At 39.1% G+C, this 19023-nt stretch overlaps 1 protein-coding gene across 1 annotated transcript in view; it reads left to right on the top strand.

Annotated features, from left to right (window-relative positions):
- Positions 1 to 303: 303 nt before the first annotated feature.
- plppr2b (phospholipid phosphatase related 2b) overlaps positions 304 to 19023 on the top strand; it is a gene marked incomplete at its 5' end in the record, with an annotated part of 61749 nt that continues 43029 nt past the window's right edge. Inside the window, one exon of the mRNA XM_079262062.1 lies at positions 304 to 414. Within this exon, the coding sequence (XP_079118188.1) occupies positions 304 to 414 (111 nt within the window). The remainder of the gene's footprint in view (positions 415 to 19023) is intronic.

The following is a 19023-nucleotide window of genomic DNA, read 5'->3' as shown; positions in this document are numbered from 1 at the left end:
ATGTCAGAATTCTATCCTGCAACCTCCATGTTTTTTATGATACTAGAAGGTTCCTGTTTAAAAAGTTTGGCCTCTTGGGACTTTTGGAGCCAACCCCAAAAGGGTATTTGAGTAGTTGCAGGTTGTGATATTTCTGTGTTGTCTACATTTTCCTGTGCAGCGATTGCTGCGTGGTGCAAACAGAGGTTTTACGTACAATCCTTTTCAGCTAGTACCACTGCATGCTACATCCCATTTTACACAAGCACAGGAGATGTATTCAACAGAAGTTTGACTCTTTATGATGACCCCCCCCCTTCACAGATGATTGACAGTCGGCTTTCGACTCAGAGGGGCCCAATGAGGAACCTTCCTGCAGACAGAGGCTTTCAGAAAACCAGCACCTACATTGTACCCTGCTTCCTCTTTGTTGAGGTGAGTGTGACCATCGGACAGAACTTATCCAGAGGAAATAACATTCAACGGTCTGGCGTCTCATGCTTGTCAGAGTCAGTTCACATCAGAAACAAGATAAAATAGGTCTGTGCTTCTCTTTTTGTATTGCTGAATAAACCAAAAGCTAGATTTTTTTTTTTTTTTTAGAGTTTGCCTTTGTCCCGAAGAGGAAAAGAAAACTGTTGTGGATTTTGAAGATTTGGATCTTTTATCTCACAAAGCAGACTGATGGACACATGAAAGCATATTTTACAGCTTTGCAATGCTATTTCATCCTTTAATGAGTTTCTCATGGCAGACTAACGACATCAGCTCCAAAACTGCTTAAATTAGTTTTTTTATTTTCTGACTCCTAAAAGGGAGTGATTGATTTGGATAAATGGTCACAAATGGGCAATTATCCTCAATCAGTGATTCACTTAGTGATAACATTCAGCTGGAGGTGGAAAAACTCAGAAGCTCTTCCTTTTTTTTAATCTATCTTCACATGAGTCGTCTTCACTCTGTGTAATCCTGAAATGACCTGCTGGAGCACTGATGGCCTCAGCTGCATTTCTAAATTAATTGGCCTAATTAAGAACAGAAACCCAATTAGCCCATGCCACGCTAACACGCTTCGAGTGTAGAAGTCCTCTGAGCTGCTGTTGTGATAGCGGAACGAGCTGAAGTAGCTTTTTGGGGAGGGTCGTGCATATCTTTGAAATTTTGCCTGAAACTTTGATGAAGTACTTTTAAACCAATGGAGACCTTAAAGTTTAAACGAAGAGAAATTGTGTCATGAATGGAAAAACATAAGAAATGTAGGCTTTTTAATGAAAAACATAAAGCCTAGCAGCTAACAAAAGAGCTGATGATAGATAATGGTAATATGTCCCAACACAGATGCTGTAATAAATTCAGTTTTTTGTCGTGGTTCACTTGTAGCATTTTAGCTTTTCTTCCAACACATAAGTCCTCTTTCTCTAAAAACATGCTCTTCACTACAGATCTGTTGCCTCTTCATCTCTTTATAGCCAAATATCCAACAGTCCCTGCAGGTTTACTTACAGCTTTGCACTTACTTGTGTTTTCCTCCATTGTGCTCCGCAACATCCTCTTGAGTGTTTGTTATAATGATTTTCTAGCTTTATCACTTTTCATGGTGTGTGTATAATAACTTTAGGCTTGTATCTGTCAGAGGTGCACCTCCCCTCTTATAGTATTCTCTTTGATGGTCTCTTGAGTGTTGCCCAGTCGCTCTTGTTCACACAAGTTCTGAGCATCGCTTTTTCTCCAGCACTCATTCACTTGAGTAATTACATCATTTATACCATTATTTCCCCTCATGTGAAACCTTGTGTCCTCCTCCCACTCCAAAGCTCATCCCCCACCACAGTGTTGTGTGTCCAACTTCATGTTTCCCCACAGGTTTCTGTTTACATTCTTCCCTTGTTTCTCAGTTCCTTGTGCTGTTTTGCATCTAGTTCCGATAGATTTTTTGTCCCCAGCAGACCTTCCCCTCATGTTCAACTCATATCCAAAGCCAGAGGGCGAAGAGAACCTGGGATGGGACTGTCAGCCCTGTTTGCCATCTTAATCGAGCATCTCCAAGGCTTTTGTTTCTGTTTGCATTAGCTCAAACACAACCAGAGGTGGGGATGATGCGAATGAGGTCTGACTTTAATAACAGCATATGCACCTGAATGCATATGCGTACAATGCAGCAGTTTCATGAAAGGGTACTGTCAAATTAACCCCCACCTACCCCCTCCTCGACTATGTTCATTCTAAAGTAGCTTGCTGTAGCATAGCTCCCCCCGGAGGGCTTTCTATCCTTTGTTGTTACATTAGCATCTCATTACTCGTTTCTTTTCCATTGAAACGCCCCGTCTTATTCCTCTTCCTCTCTTCTGATCTTGTAGCCGATTCCCTTTCTCATGCCATCTTTTTGCTAACAATCTGGCTCTCCATCACTGCTGCTCACTCTGCTTCTTACTCCATAATCGCCTTATCTGCTTGGCAGTGGCCTTTTTCCTTTACGCGACTCTTGTCTCACTGAAAGCTTATCACTTTTATCTCCAGGCTTGTTTGCAATATCCAACTACCATCAATCCCTTTTTTCCTCCAGTCACAATTCCACGCTTACTGCCGCTTTCCTCAGTGTCTCGATGATTATTTCATTCCTCTGCTAGACCTAAATGCCATTTTGAAATTTTAGAGGTGCCCATATTTACGCCTGGCAGTGTGGGATGAAACCATCAAATTAAGGAGAATGAATAAGTTGTCCTTCCTCTCCTCTTTGCTGCCGACATGTCTTCAGCTTCTTGGTCTTGTTTACGCTTATGCCGCAGCAAAGCTGCACAAGTGGCTGTTCTGGGGGGGGTTGACAGACGCTTCAAAGGATCTTCTTCATTAAGTCGTTTTAATTGGACTGGTTCCTGGCTTGCTTTGGACAGCAGTGGGTGGGAGGATTTTTGGTTAGAAATTGATGTGATCAAGGCCAAAAAGACCTCTAACCCCAGGTCCAAAAATGTTGGAAAGGTGTGTTGAAAGCAAATAAAGACAAGATATAAGATATGCAAATCTCACAAAACCATTTTATTCTCTATAGTACATAGAAAACATGTCAAAAGTTGAAAGTCAGACCAGATAACTGACCAACAAAGCTGGATTTACCCTGGTTAACTCTGGGTTTTCTGTACTACTGTGCTGTTCTTTTTTTCCATTCATTCATTCATTTATTATCTGAACCGCTTATTCCGATTAAGGGTTGTGGGGAAGCCGGAGCCTATCCTAGCAGCCTTTAGGTGAGAGGTGGGGTACACCCTGGACAGGTCTCCAGTCCATCGCAGGGCACTTCTTCCTGGGTAAATCCCCATGCTAACTTACACTGAATGGCTAACCTGCTCTGGTGCAGGTTGTGTTCTGGATAAGAGATCTATGATAAGCACCACCTCCTGACCAATTAGGTCTCTTAAAAAATGGCCTGTCAATACTGTCAACATTTTTTTTAAACGTATCATTGATGAGAGGAGCGCTTAGGAGTCCGTGTTTTTAGGAAAAGATTCACCCTTTTGTTGGAGAGAAAAATCCTTGTCACTGAACACTTTCAAGTACGTTTTTTTTACTTGTTCTTGTCCATTTAACTCCACTAGGGCTGCATCTGAAAGAATGATGCAGCTACTCATGCCATCATGGTGAAGAATTAATGTTCCAAAACAACATGTGCTCACATGATATATATTCTACAGTCATTTAGTAGACGCTTTAATCCCAAGCAACTTAATAAAGCAGAGTGAGAACACAAACTTATACAGGGGTAGGCACATTGGGGGCAATTTGGGATTCAGTGTCTTGCCCATGGAGACTTTGGTACATATTCAGGTGGAAGCCTGGAATTGATCTCCCAACTTTCCAGTTGAAAGATAACTGATCTTCCTCCTGAGCTACAGGAAATACTTGAGGAAGCTGTGATGGAAACATCTGGGCTGTATCAAAGTGATCAGAGTGTTGTTTGTATATTGTCCAACACATTAATATTGTCCAATCTGCTGAATTTATGCATTTGGTGAGTTGGCTATGTTCTGCCATCACTCCCTCCTGTTTTTTACTGCGGTGTTGCTTTTGGCCTGGATGATGTGTTTGAATTCTTCACATTTCTGAGAAATAATTGTCTGCTCTTTCATGGTGAAGCAGCTGCTCTGCACAGTTTCTCCACGTCTGCGATTGGTCAAATGCTGCCAACCAGTCACTAAACCAGTTGACTTTAATTAGTTTAGCTCCACTGCAAAGTGGATGAGCCTTTTAGTGAAAACACCTCTTCTGAATGCATCGGTAGATCCAAAGACATGGCAGGACTACTACTTTATTTTTACTTCTACTTCTACTTTATACAAAGTCTCTCTAAATACGGCAAACTCCACTCCGTTTGTGAGAACGCAAACTGATCAAGATGGAAACCCTGGATTTCATACCAGAGTTGATAACCAGCTTCATCGTACCACTCCTATATGTCTTGGCAAGTCAACCCTGTTAGCAGAGAGATATCCGGGGTATGTTAATCACGCTTCGTCGTGCAGGCCTCAGCTGTTGGACCTTTCTTTATAGCAGCTCAACAGGGGGCCTCCTGGGTCATATTTATTTCACGGTGTGCCAAATGTATTGACTTAGTGAAAGTTTTGCACTGGAGAAAGGCCAGTGCAGCAAGCAGACTTTCCTACAATGAAACCATCCAGTTTTAGAAGATGGTAAACATGGTTTTGTAATGTCTTCCTGAACATGCAAAGCCTTCCCTCAATATGAAGTTGACTAGATGGGAGCAGAACTGTTCAAAAACCTGTATTTAGCACTGATGTTGCCTCTACAGATGTGCAAGTTGTCCCTTCTTCAGGCACTGATGCATTTTTAACAGAACTGATAACAAGCTAGACAAGAAGCTGGTGTTAATGACATCCAAGCAATTTTAGCATTTATACCGGAGCCAAAACAGTTTTCTTCTTTTTCTCAAACCATTCTAAACAAGTTTAGCCCAGAGAATATGCTTTTGGATCCTGTCTATGGATGATTTCTTTGAGCTTTAACCTACATTTTTGGATAGCAGAGGAAACTGTTCACACAGAATGATTTCTGGAAATATTTCTGAGCCCATTTGTGATTTCCATCACAGAATCCTGTCTGTGTTTAATGCATACTCTATATAAAAGATGGACGGAGCCTTCGGGACGTCATGCGTGGGTTTCTGAAGAGTTGAAATTAAACTCATTGAGCTGTTCCTACCTATGTTGCTATGTTGCCTATGTTGTCACGTGTGTCATCTCTCCCAGAAAATACAAAAATGGGCAAAGATGTAGAGATGAGAGGGGGGCTGTGAGCACAAGAGTGGGTGATTGACATCTAGCCAACTCAGGTCTGCCTGTAGTGAAGCGCTACCCTAACTAATCTGGACCTAACAGGAGCTAACAGGGGTAAGCAGGCTAAAGCTAAGTTATACTGTTTGCCAGCTAAAAACCGTAGTTTTTCTACATTCCTCCTTCTTGAAGCGGGATATTGGGTAACTGTCAATCAATAGGACACACCCCCAAATTATGCCAAACTGTGAGATTGAATTACTTCTAAATGGAGGAGTTAGAAAAAAATTCACCCCGCCGACAGTTGTCATGAAGGTAAACCTGACTTATAAAACTTAAAATGTTTTTGTACCAGGCTGTACACGTGTTTATTTTTGCTCCTGATTCTTTTTCATTATGTCATGTTCTGCAAACTAATGAATATTCATCATCGTTGCAATGTCAAATTTCAGGGCTATTTTCTTATATTACTTGTTCACACTTTCTGATGGAGTTTGCTGTAAATGCTGTATCTCTGTTCATCTTCATTTCAGAGAGACTCTGCTGCTCTAAGGTGCTCTTTTCATACCTGATCATTGTACTGACCAGTTGACAATAAGATAACTAGCTGTATCATGTTCTTCAAGCAGTTAGTTCAACTTTGACCATTGTCATTCATCTGGATTTGGACTGATTTAGTCCTAATTAGCTTGTTTGTGTCTAGTCGTTTTATTTGTTCTGATGCATATTTATGTATTTTCTAGTTATTATTATTATTATTTCATGCAGTCTTTTTGTATTGGTTGTTTTTTTGTTTTTTTTTGTGTTTTTTGTTGCTTTGTAAGGGAGTAATTTTTTTTTTTTTTTTAAAATGCTACCAGCTCTACATGAATTTACATTTTTACTTACTTATACAGACTTATGTTGCACTTGCCCCAATTTTCTTTTGGACATGTTTCCAGATAAGCTAATGCTTCCAGTGAAACAGTAATATATCTTTTATCATTTTAAATGTTTTTTTTTAAGTTCTTCTGTTAATTAAAATGTCTTCTTCTGCCATCCCTGTACTTGAACTTGTTTTACTGTGAATATTTGCAAAATCTTTTTTAAACCTAAATATTGTCTTTGTTTTCTTAGAAGCATAATGAAAATTGTTTCAAAATGTTTTAGTGGGGCTTGTTTTGACTCCATTTACATATAGAGAATCTTTCCATGCCCTGAGGAATAACAATAAGAAGATTTCTGTGGAGAAACGTTTCTTCTATCAGAGATGCCAGATGATATGTTTACATGGATGCTGGATAAAGTGGTCTAATGAGTTGTGCGTTTACATGATGGACAGATTTTATATGATGCTAATGCTTAAACAGTCACAGTGTGGACTAGATGGAATATTTTTTATTGTAATACGCAATAAAAAACAATTAAAGTGGCTTTTTATGTATTGCTTCAGATTATTTGATTTTATTTGAGATAAATAAGAATTGACAGATTTATAAAAAAAAAAAAAATCATTGGAAAACAACAAAGCACAAAAATCTGTAACATATAAAGCATATATACATCATCCCAGCTAAGTGCCGGTCTTGTCTGCCCCCAAAAAATATCAGAGCATGATTTCTACCTGTCCAAATATTCTTGAAATCTTCCTATCTTACGGAAGAGTTTATCACTGCTGTCACCTACTCCTTAATAAAAGAAGTTTCCTTTTGCTTCCAGTTCAAAAGAATACATTTCTCTGCACAGATAATACCATACAGCATAAACTGGAGTTGATTATTTTGAAGACAGTTTGCCATTTGTTAGCTTGACGTCTGGAGATATCTGGGTCTGGGAAACTTTTGAAAATACAGATATGACACTGAGAAGTAATTTATCTTTGCAATGTTGATGTCAGGGTCCAGCCTAGAAGAGAGATAGTCTCAATACTAATCCCACTGTCTTTTAGTAATTATGGACTGGTGGATAATGAAGAATATGACAAACAAAAAAATAAACAATTTGATTAAATATGTGTGTCTGTCAGGGAGTGACAGAGATGTGGGAACACAGTTGCAAGGTGGAGAAACAGAAGAAATGTTGTGAAGCTTGTTTTAATTAAACTAAAGGCCAACTGGGGAAACTACTAGAGGGCATGACGACAAAAACAACAAATTGGCAAACAAGAACTGAACCCAAGCGGTACATATATATACAGAAAACACAACAAGACACAGGTGAACTGAATGGACTAAACGGAAGCAGGTGAACTAATGAACAGGAAGGGGAAGCTAAAGCAAATACACAGGGGAGGAAAAGTACTAAATAAAACCGGAAACAAGAGCTAAACACTTCACAGAAACGCCACGGCATGACAATTTCCTTCATCAAGATGTTCAATAACTACCTAAAACATTTTACCCTCCTCAGCTGGATTCTGGCTTTTTTATTCTGTTTTTTTCTCTCAAATCCTTCCCGAAACATGTTTTCTAACCTTCACATGGTGCAAGCATGTGCAAAAAGACCATAAGGCATCAGAATGAGAGTCAATATGAATAAGAAATTCTTTCCAGTTAATGCCTACGAAGGTCTTTCTATGACATTTTTTATGCTATTTGAACATTTGACTGGAGAAAAAGTGTTAAACCCCTCCTTGTTAAAACCTCTCCCTTGCCACTCCATTTCTGTTTCCACTTCTGGCAGTGTGTTTACAAGCTTTTTAGCTTTACTACACAGCCTCCACTGCCACCTCAGACACGCTGAGCTTCCTCTTCATCGCTCCTTCCTCACGCCTGTTTGGCTGCTTCCTCTCATGGCTTAGCAAGTTCTATAAAATGCACACACTGCTGAGCACCAGAGAAAATTATATTTCAGGTCTGTAGCTTACACTGCCTCTGATGATTCAAGGCAAGCGGTTGTTTTCTGAATTTTCTTGAAGACATTCAGATATTTCTCATTTAACTATGCTGTTAAACAACTTTATATCATGTTTGTCTCGCATCAGTTTGCAGATTCATATGAGAATAAATTTAACAACAACAAGTGCATCATAGTTGATACATTACTTTTTTTTCCTTGTAAAATGCACACAAAGTGTTTCTACAAAGATTTTGTCTACAATTGAACATGTCCTCTGCCCCCTAGTGGATTAAATCATGTTCTGCAGTTAAAAGAAACAGTCTTTTCAAAATGTCTGCCCTAAAAATACGTTCAGAGGTCCAATAAAAGTTCAGATAGGTGAGAAAATAGCACATTTTATGTACAAGACTTCAAAGTGCTTCACATAAAACATTAAAAGCATCACAGAAGCGGCAAAGAAAACTGGAAATGGAAGAAACAAATTGTAAAAATCACATTAAAATCACAACAAAGTCACGAATAAAAATAAAATATTTAAAAGCAAGATAAGTTAGTAGGTATCAGAGCTGCAGAAATGTACTTGTCACGGCATTTTTAAAACTTCTTTTCTTTTCGTTGCAGAGGCCGCACTATGTTTCTACTGGTGTAAATATTTTCATGGTAACATTCCCATTTGGTTAAAATGTTTACAGTTCTTGCATCTATTCTTTAACATGCACATATTTTTGTTTTCTCGTTGTGTGTGAAGACTAAAAGAAGACAAAATGAGTCTGAGATATCATCATTCAGTGGTAGAATATGCTTTTTTCTTTTAGGTCAGCATTGCTTTTATTTACGTAGTTTTCTGCAACAAAGCTAATTTTATCCATATTCCCTCCCCCTCAGTACATCTTTTACCTTCAGGTGATGCGTTTGTAGTATTTTAGTACTATTTTTTTTCTTTATGCCAGCATGAAGATGCAGCAATCACAGTTTCTGTGTGTGCAAGCGGCACATAGTGGGTCTTATTTCTCACCCAGAGCTTGAAGCTGGTTACTTTTGCCACCAGATTGGAAAGACAGACAACTCATCTCATCTCTGAAGATTGCATATTTTAATATTGCTCTTATTAATGTTTTAGTGTCAGTTTTCACGCTCGCTTCATTAGAAATGCTCACACTGAGCTCCTGAGTATGAGCCCTCACCCTTCAGCACATACAACCCTCCACAAAGACACAGTAACAATTCATTCTCGCGTTATTCTCCTCCTCGTTTCCTCCTCATTATCTCTCCGACTCCATGAATAGCACCTGCCAGCGTCTTTGCTGCTCTGGGATTTCTCAGCCTTCTGGGTGGATGTTTGAAACACTTGTTAGCTGTGCTGCTTCCCACCTGTTATCTCACTCAAGGGGTGGAGGATAGGGACTAGAAACCCCCATATATCTCAATACGCTACTGTTTCATATCATCTGCAAGTATTTAATAGAGTATTATGTCTAAATCTAAGCAGCAGTGTTGGGGTTAAAATATTCAAATAGAAATAAAAGCAAGCGTTATGTTCATATATTTAGCTTTTATCTGAGATGCATGCAGTTTTTGGTTTGGGACCTGAAATCCAGGCTGGCCATGCTGCACATTAGTTAAAATAACAGCAGATAAATGCTGAAAGTTGAGCCTTTAATGCTGCAAGGTGTCAACAAAAAGCTGCAATTACCTGTCAAAGATTTCTTTATTTAAAATAATAGTGCATGCATTAGTGCATGTTAACATTAAGAAACACTGAGGTTTGGAGTAAGTCTTTTATTCTGGGGAAACTGTGTGTGTGTGTGTGTGTGTGTGTGTGTGTGTGTGTGTGTGTGTGTGTGTGTGTGTGTGTGTGTGTGTTAGCATGCAACAGCTTTTACTCCTCCCTGGTTGGAAGATGCAGGGACATGTATGCTCGAGGACAGATTTTTTTTTCTAAAATGATGTCAATTTTTTAATTTGCTCTGCAGCCTTGAAACATGTGCAGCTGAGTGGTGCGAGGAGGCGCGGCATGCATCTGTGTGCTGCAAAAGGGAGGGAGGGGGGCAGAGGAATGGATGAGGCAGAGAGGGGAAAAGAGGGAGATTGAGGAGAGATGATTTTTACAGATAAAAAAAAAATGAATGAGTTAAGGATAAACAAGGTTGGATGATAAAATACACAGAGGAACATCAGCAGACAAAGCTCAGAGAAGACTGAAAGGAAAGAGGGGAGGACATGTTGGAGCCCAGCAGCTTTGATCTCCCCCCTTTACATTTGTGCTCCCTACACTTTGTATGTTACTTTTCTCTCCACCTCACCCTCTTCCTGTCTCCCATATGTCCTCATTTGCCCTCCTGCACGTCCACTGGCCAGTTGTCTCCCTTCCCCTTTGTGTTATTTCCCAGTAGTGCGCTCGGCTTTGCCCAGCCGCGCTCTGTTATGTACTCATGTCTCATTAACCGTTTTATCAGCCTGTTTATCTTCTTTCACTTTGCCTCTGCTGCCTCTCCCAGTCCTCTCTTTAAGGCTCTAACCCTCTGGCTTGTTCACTGCTTTCAGTGTAATCTATGTGATCTGTTTGGTGTAATACAATGCAGGGACACCAGGCGGCAGCCGAGCCTCTTCGTTTGCTCTTTCTCCACGTTGACTCATGGATGCTCAGTAGGTAGTTTCCTCTTCCTCCAGGTTCAAGCAGCCACCTGGGACTCATTCAGATAAATATGTGCAAAAAAATATTTTATTATTCTTATTTTTTTTCATCAGGCCTTCATTAAGCCAACTATGACACAAAATCTTGTAATGTAATCACATTAAATGACCTCACATGGAAACTAAACCAGACAGAAAGACGAGGAGGTGCAACCTCATCGTTTTCCTGTGAAAACATACTGATTTTGATAATAAAAGCTTGAGCATCAGATTAGTGAAGAGATTTAAATTGGAATCCAGTATGAGGCTGATTAATACGGACACTTAGACCGCTGGTGTGTTATTTAGGAAGAAATGCAGAATCAGTTTTAGTTTTATTACTGCCTGGAGCAGGGTGCCAAACTCATTTTCACTCAGGGGCCATACAGAGTTCAGTTTCATCTCCAGTGGGCCAAACCAGTAAAATATCAACATAATAACCTATAAATTATGACAACTACACATTTTCCCTTTTTATGCTTGATGAAATATCCTAGAAAACATTATGAACAACATGATATTAATGAGAAATTATTCGTGAAATAAAAGGGGATATTTTGTCTTATATTATATATTTAAATAGTTCATTTATTGGTCTAATAGACAATAATAGTGATTATATATGTATATATGTATATATGTAATTACCCAGTCTCCTGCATTCTGCCTTTACTTCTACTCACTGAAAAGCAAATCAGACATGTTTGAGGCGAAGTGAAGCCGCCTGAGTCTAGTTCATCCTGATCGGCGTGACATTCATGGTCTGCCAGCGGGGTGCTGTCATCTCAGCACCAGCCTCCGTCCACACACTCTCACCTTCTGTAAACATGCTTGACTTTATCAGTTGACTTTTCTGCCATCTGGCTGCTCCACGCAGCCCAAGGTAGACATGCAGCACTCGCAAGCTCAGAGCTTTGCCCCGAGGGAAAATGGCGAAGCCCATTCTTATTTTCACCTCATTTTTCTCCCCGTATTGCATTATTCTACTGTCACATTTACTTCCCTCTTTGCTGGTTTGAGGTCTTTTTATGTGGAAGAGATTTTTCTCAGCTCCTGTCACACAACTACTGTGTCAGACCTTTTGATTTCTTGCCTGTTCCAGCTTTGAACTACAGAAGTACGAGCTTTTACTCTTCATGAGTGCGTTTAGTTTACTGGATCAGCAAGAAATGGTCCATTTTCTTTCATCTTTCTTATGCTGGGAACTTTGGTTTAATCCTGTGGAGAAATCTATGCTGACAGTGTATTAGGACTTAATCAAACTGGGTTTCATCCCAGTGATTCGTGGTGGTAACACCTCCCCCACCAGTTCCTAAGGCAAAGAGATGCCTACACTAAAAGCCTGTGTTAACACTACGCTGTAATATTTGTCATGTTTACTATTATTTACTATCATACACACACTCATATACATACATTCATTCATTTAATGAACCGCTTAATCCAATTCAGGGTCGCGGGGAAGCTGGAGCCTACCCCAGCTGGCTTTGGGCGACAGGCAGGGTACACCCTGGACAGCTCGCCAGTCCATCGCAGGGCCACACACAGAGACGAACAACCACTCACGCTCACTCCTCTGGGCAATTTAGAGTAACCAATTAACCTAACATCATGTCTTTGGACGGTGGGAGGAAGCCGGAGTACCTGGAGAGAACCCACGCATACACGGGGAGAACATGCAAACTCCACACAGAAAGGCCACTGACCAAACATGGCCCCAGCCAAGGATCAAACCAGTGACCCTGTTGCTGTGAGGCCACAGTGCGAACCACTGTGCCACCGTGCAGCCTCATATGTGCATACACATATGAATGAAATTAAATGAATGAAATGAATAATACTTTATTTATACAATTTCTTATTGTTGCAACATTCCTGTTTTTATTTTCAAGAGTTTTTTCTGTGTAATGTTCATGTAAAGCTAATCATAGAAGGAAACTGGTTTCTTTGTTGTTTTTGCAACATTAGCATACACGCTAAACTGGTGCTTGGCTCTCAGAGGAAATCAGCTGTTTCATTACAGTTGCAGCAATATGTGTGTAGCTAATGAGGAAGTCTCCATGAGGCTTCTGCTGTAACTGCATGAGGCAGTTTTCTGGCCGTTCTGGCAGGTTAGAGGAGGTTATTTATCTTTTCAGTGTTGGACCTGGATGTCATATCAGAGTCCAGCAACGCTACTCGTTTGGTTTTTTTTATTCTTACAAGTAGGGTATTATCCCATCCAGCTATCTAAAAGGCCCCTAACATCATGTTTAAAGACTCACAGCATAAGTTTTGCAGATTTTTTTAGTGATGCACCGCTACTGGTGGCTAACTGGCATGTATTTTGCATCTTGCAGCTAGTTGGAGCCCTTTCAAGCCAGTAAAAGAGTCTTTTCTTGACTGGTCCTGTCTCTCTGTCCCAACTTGTCCTCTCGTCTGTTTAGGGGTGGGGAAATCGAACAGGGAGATTTTTTGCTTCACAAATTTAAAATAAAATTTTTTTTTTAAAATAAAAACAAATAAAAACTTTATTTTAGTCATTTTTATTGTTTTTATTGATCTTTTTACTTGTCTTCTTGGGCATTATAGCAGCAGAATGATGGTCTGGCTACTGTGTTGCTTTTTCCCTAAAAATCAAGGAAAATGTTGAGCAAAAAAAAGTTTTGTACATTTTTCATGTTTTTAATCAACAAAACTCAGTCATATCAAAGAATTGTGAGAATCGCAATTTAAATCAAATGGGCACCCAAAAAATCTGAATCAAATCGGATTGGGGCAAAAGCATATCGTCACAGCCCTGCTTCCTTTGTTTCTTTGCTGAATTAGCCTCGGTGTGCATGAAAATCAGCCAGTGTGTTTATGTCCACTTGCTAGCATGTGATGCAGCCTGTTAAGCAGCATTCAGCAGCAACGTCATGAAGCATTCCAGATTAAAAGTTGTAAATTTCCGTTTGTCATCCTTATAACACTGCTGGACAACAACAGCTATGTAAATGTACATCATAAATAATAAATGTCACTGTGCCATCATACCAGTTGGGAACACCAAATTTAAGGTCAGAAAGTTACACAGTGCGTCTTGAGGCCTAAATACTCATTGACACCTAAACTAAAATTGAAACTTTACCTCTGCACAGCAGAGGAGTAGGGCCAATTGTCTGGAAAAAAAAAAAATCAGAATTCAGCCATAAATTCATGATAGTGGTGTGGTTAAGACTGTCAGTCTAAGGTTGTGGGCATCTCTGCTGGAAAACTACAAGTATAGCTGTGCTCATATTTATTTATACCCTTTCATTAAAAAAGGAAAAAAAACCAGCTGCCTGTAAAATAAGCTGAAATTGACGAAAGTAATAATAATTTTTTTTTTTTTTTTTTTTTTTTATGAAAATCATTACATTATTTTCTAATTCTGGTTCAATAGAAACATTTTGTTTAAAAAAGCAAACAAAGACAATTTAGTACATATTCCATCAGTCATAAAGTAATATTTAGTTGAAGAATCCTTTAATGTTTCCGCTCCAGTCAGGTGTTTTCTGTTCCTTCTGCACCTGTTGACAGGTATTTTGTCCCACTGTTCAACAGAAAAGTCTCTAATTTCTCCAGGACCAATTTATTTGTTTCTTTCTTTCTTCAACTCAATGAAATGAAAAAACAGTGTCTTATATTACTAAATTATATTTTTGCAAATTTTTTGTCATTGTTCCTTTTTTAAGTCTGCAGTTATTTGAGTGACTGTTGTAAATTCAGCCTTTTCTTTAATTAAAGGGGATGAAAACATATGAGCACAACTGTAAATGGTAGTACAGAATGCATTATGTGCTAAAAAGTCACACAAGTCTTTGACAGACGTAATCACTCAGATAATTATCACCTGAATGAGCTTGTTGCAGAACACACAGTCGCTGTTACTGTCCTTTCATTGTCTAAACTAAACATTGTTTAACCAAAGGAACGTGAAAAGATTGAACAGCAGCTGCTGGGCATGAAAACTGGTCAGTCAAAAATTAGCTGTGACTTTAAAATGAGCTTGTTTGGCAGAAATAGCTTTATAATGGGAATACTTTACCCACAGGCTCTCATCCAGAACGAGTAATAAAAATAAAGCTGATGGTCTAGCAGGGAACCAGTACCAAGCCACTTTAGTAATCATGCAAAGTAAAGTAAAATAAAAAGTGTGTAAAGGTTATGTTAGAGCAACAAAATCTTTATGGAGGCATGGCAGAGGATTAAGGTGCTTCAGAGATAATGCTTTGTACCATATCACCCAATAAAAGTATTGTAGTTATGTCAATAAAGCTTTCCTAATCAGAACTGGGAATCTATTTATCTTAAATTAAGATGAATTTCTCTTCATGCGGCGACTAACATATCATTCAATCAGATCACAGTCAACCACATGAACAGCAAAACACCTTACGATTTATCTTCTGCAAACTTCTAAGAAGTGTTTTTTATGTGAAATTTACACAAACAGACCAAATTAAAGAGGAATTTATTTGTATTATTCTGAAGTAGCTTTGCAGAGGTCAAGACAGATATGATCAGAAGAAGAGGTCTATAATCTGTTTGAGTGTCTGATAACCTTACAGTGCTGTTGTAATGTTGAGTTATCTTTGGTTGCACATCTCTGAAGCAAAGATCCGGAGTCAGTAAACATGTTTGAATAGTTTTATAATAGGAATCAAACACAGCTTTAGTCCCCTCTGATTTCCAACCTACACAGAGAGAAATGATCGTCTTCATTTCATGATTATAAACCCACACATCAGAAACTTTAGCATCAGAGCCAAGCAAAGGAAAGATGACAGAGAACAAGAGAGCTGATCATTTCTTACTGAACAATAACAGAGGACATCCGTCTGTCATCCTGGTTTTCTCTGAACTCCGTCTTCTGTTTCTCTGCTGCTGTTTCCTTCTTCTTTCCCAGAACTGTACTTGTAAAGATAACAGGATATTTAGTTATCATGTAAAAGTGTGTCGTTACCTAGTTATTGTGCTGCGCTACATAATGCTGTGTGACGATCCAGAGGGCGTGCATATAATGCATGCTTTCTTATGTGATTTGGGGCAGTATTTGCATTTCATTGTAACTTAAATGTTGTTAAGTGTTGATTTCTTGTTGTATCCTTGTTCTAAATCTTGTTACGTTCCAGATTTCTGGGAACTGTCAAAAGGTCTTGCCTGAGCTGAGTGATAATTTAGAGATAATGGGGAACAGCCTACGAAAGTAAAGATGAAACTAAAGATGTTTTTTTATTTTCTCCTGCTCATATGTCAAAAAAAGGGAGTTAAGTTAATATCGTAGTAAGCCTCTCACCGATCTTCTCCAGCGTCTCACACACTGTGCGCTGGGAAAACACAGTTTTAATTCACATTGGTGCTATATGTCCCTCACAGGCAGCTGTAGTTTTAAGGTGGGAGGCTTTCATGGTGCTACATGCTGAAAAAAACGGTATATGTGGTGTAGAGATAGTTTGCTAAATCCACTTTAATTTTGCAAGTGAGAAAATCTGATGTCCTTGTTTAAGGTGTTCATGGGAAAATAAATCCAGGAAGCACTCTGGAGGGGAAGATTGCACATGCCAGTGTGCTGGGAATGTTGATGGTAATGAAGGAGCAGCACATGTGTGTTGCATGTCATTGCATGTGCTACGTGCCGCCGCCGTATTGTTCTACTGTCACGCAGTAGTGTGAAGGTTCTTTAAAATACCAGCAAAAAGGGAGTTCCACTTTTAAAAAATGAGTCCGCTAGCCAGGCAATTTTATTTACAATAAAATGGTTTGTCCTTCTAATAAAAGTAGTAATGGTTCAGTAAAAAAAAAACCTAAACAAAAGAAAACTGCTCTTTTCTTGGGAGCCTTTGCTGGTAATCTTCGCCGGCCTCCGATTTTCCAGCAAGGTGATCCGGATGAAGCCAGGAGAGGTCTGGAGCTGCACGTCGCCTGACATTGCGGGGGAAAAGAACAGTGTGCCTCAGATAAAACAGTCTTTAAGTGGAGAAGGAGAATAGTTTCTCTCTTTTCCACGTCCCTTTACTTAGCTGTTAGCAGGCGTTGCATTGATTTCCTCGTGGCCGGGGTCAGCTCTGAACCATCTCTGGGCCTCCGCCGGTAGTCTTTAGGATAGTCTCTTATACGCCAGGTCCCACCAGCGCTGCAGCTCTGTCTCCTTATTCTGTGCAGTGATTCCCCCCCTCCTTCTCTCCATTCAGTCCTTTTATCCAATGAGCACACTGGGGGGGGTTGTGGTGTCCTAACTGGGATCAGCTGTCCTTATCATCACCAGGTTTCAGCAATCATACAATTAGAACATACCTGAGACTAAAACCAAATAACAAACATAAAACCCACAAGCGTATTAAAAAGTCATGCAAGTCCTCAGGAGTTGTATAAAACCATGGATGATCCAGGGTAAAAAACTGAAGGGAAAAAGTCCCACTTTGACACTACTGAATTAACACTCATATTTAATATTTTTCTGGATATCTGGCATTGTTAAATGTACCTGAAGTCTGTTGGCGAATTATTTGTTCAGTCAGATTTAAAATGCACGGGCAATAAAAGTACGTGAGACCAAGACGTACTTGAAGCTTTGTGTGTTCTTTTTACCCCAGTTTCAGATAAATCTAAAATACTTTGCTTACAAGAACATGTACGATCATCAGCGGGGGTCATAACACACCAATAATAACACATGTATAAATGCAAACATGGACTCTATGCAGTAAACAGCAGAAACGGTTGAAAAGCCTCCCTTTAAAACAAAAAAACACAATCTGATTGGCCCTTGAGCAGCTTGGATTAATTTTATGCAAATGATTATTCTAAGGTGACTTCTGCTGCAAAGCCCCAATGCTAATTAGAAACCCCATCATCTTGAAGCGGCTTTGACCTTTAAAGATATTTAGAAACTGGTTTAATGCAGCTTAAAAACAAAAAACAAAAAAGCCCTTTCAGGAGCCTGCTTTTAGTGGGGAAGTAAATATATTTCCAGGTTCTGCAGTCAGGAAAGTAAATAAGAGTAAAAACGATGTGTTCGAGCTGTTGTGCTAAATGTCATGCGCTGATCCCAGGATGGATGTAAAGTGTTGCAGCAGGAACTTGTATTATTCAGCATGCACAGCTCAGTTCTTTTAATACATCAGTGACAGGCATCGATCTCCCAGGAACGTTGGTGTTTAATTGTTTGCATCAACTTTAATGGTTGTTTGTAGCTGTTATATGGTTTTCTTCCTCCCACCACTCGGCGCCTTTGCCTCCTTTGAGCCTTCTGTAGCTCAGGCAGGAGATAAAAACTGGATGATGGAGAGGATTTTTTGCCACAGCGAGCCTGTGTCAGAGTTCCTCATCAGACATGAGAATGCACCCACATGCCTGCAGACGTGCTCAAACAGCCGCCACATGGAAACACTCCCCCAAACTGGAAGACAGAAATCCAAACTGAGCTGGTGTATAGATGAACAAACGTCATTTCAAAATAAGATTTAGCTTCATGCACGTTGCTGGTTGCTGGTTTGATGCTCTTATAGTACGACGCGGTGGACTCTCAGTGAAATAAAGCAGGTAAATACTCTGATATACATTTTGCACGTTTCCATTGAGAAGAAACAGTCGAGGTTACTGCAGAGAATCAATCTGGGAAGCAAGTGTGCAGGTTAGGCAGGGTTGGTCATCCTTCTTCCAAAGTTCACTGTCACTGATTATTCTGTAATAAAGCTGGAATATAAGTATTATGCTAAACACATCTCCCCTTCTCCTCCCTATGGCATTAATTTATGTTGGGACTTTGCCACTTTGCTGAAGAGGACATTTTCTGTGTGGCTTTGCACACTTTCAGCCATCTGCCACTGTGAAACCACTTGTGTTTAATGCCTTATTGCACCCTTTTCTCTTTAAATCCCTTTAAAATTACTGAGACGGATGATTTATACTCATACAGACTGAACATACACAAAAACAACATTTTCAGATGCAGTTAATGATATATCATTTTATATTACATTACATTACATTACATTATAATACAATACGATACGATACGATACGATACGATACAATACAATACAATGCAATGTAATATGACATAATATATTATTATTATATTATATTATATTATATTATTTTATATTATATTATACTATTATTATTATTATTATTATTATTATTATATTATTATAATATCATATCATATCATATCATATCATATTATATTATTATATATATTATAATATATTATTTTATTAATATATATTATAACATAAATTATACAATATATTATAATTTATATTAT

This window comes from Telmatherina bonti, assembly GCF_933228915.1.
Source record: "Telmatherina bonti genome assembly, chromosome: 3".
NCBI classification, from domain to species: Eukaryota; Metazoa; Chordata; class Actinopteri; order Atheriniformes; family Telmatherinidae; genus Telmatherina; species Telmatherina bonti.
This window is presented reverse-complemented; position numbering and strand designations above follow the sequence as displayed.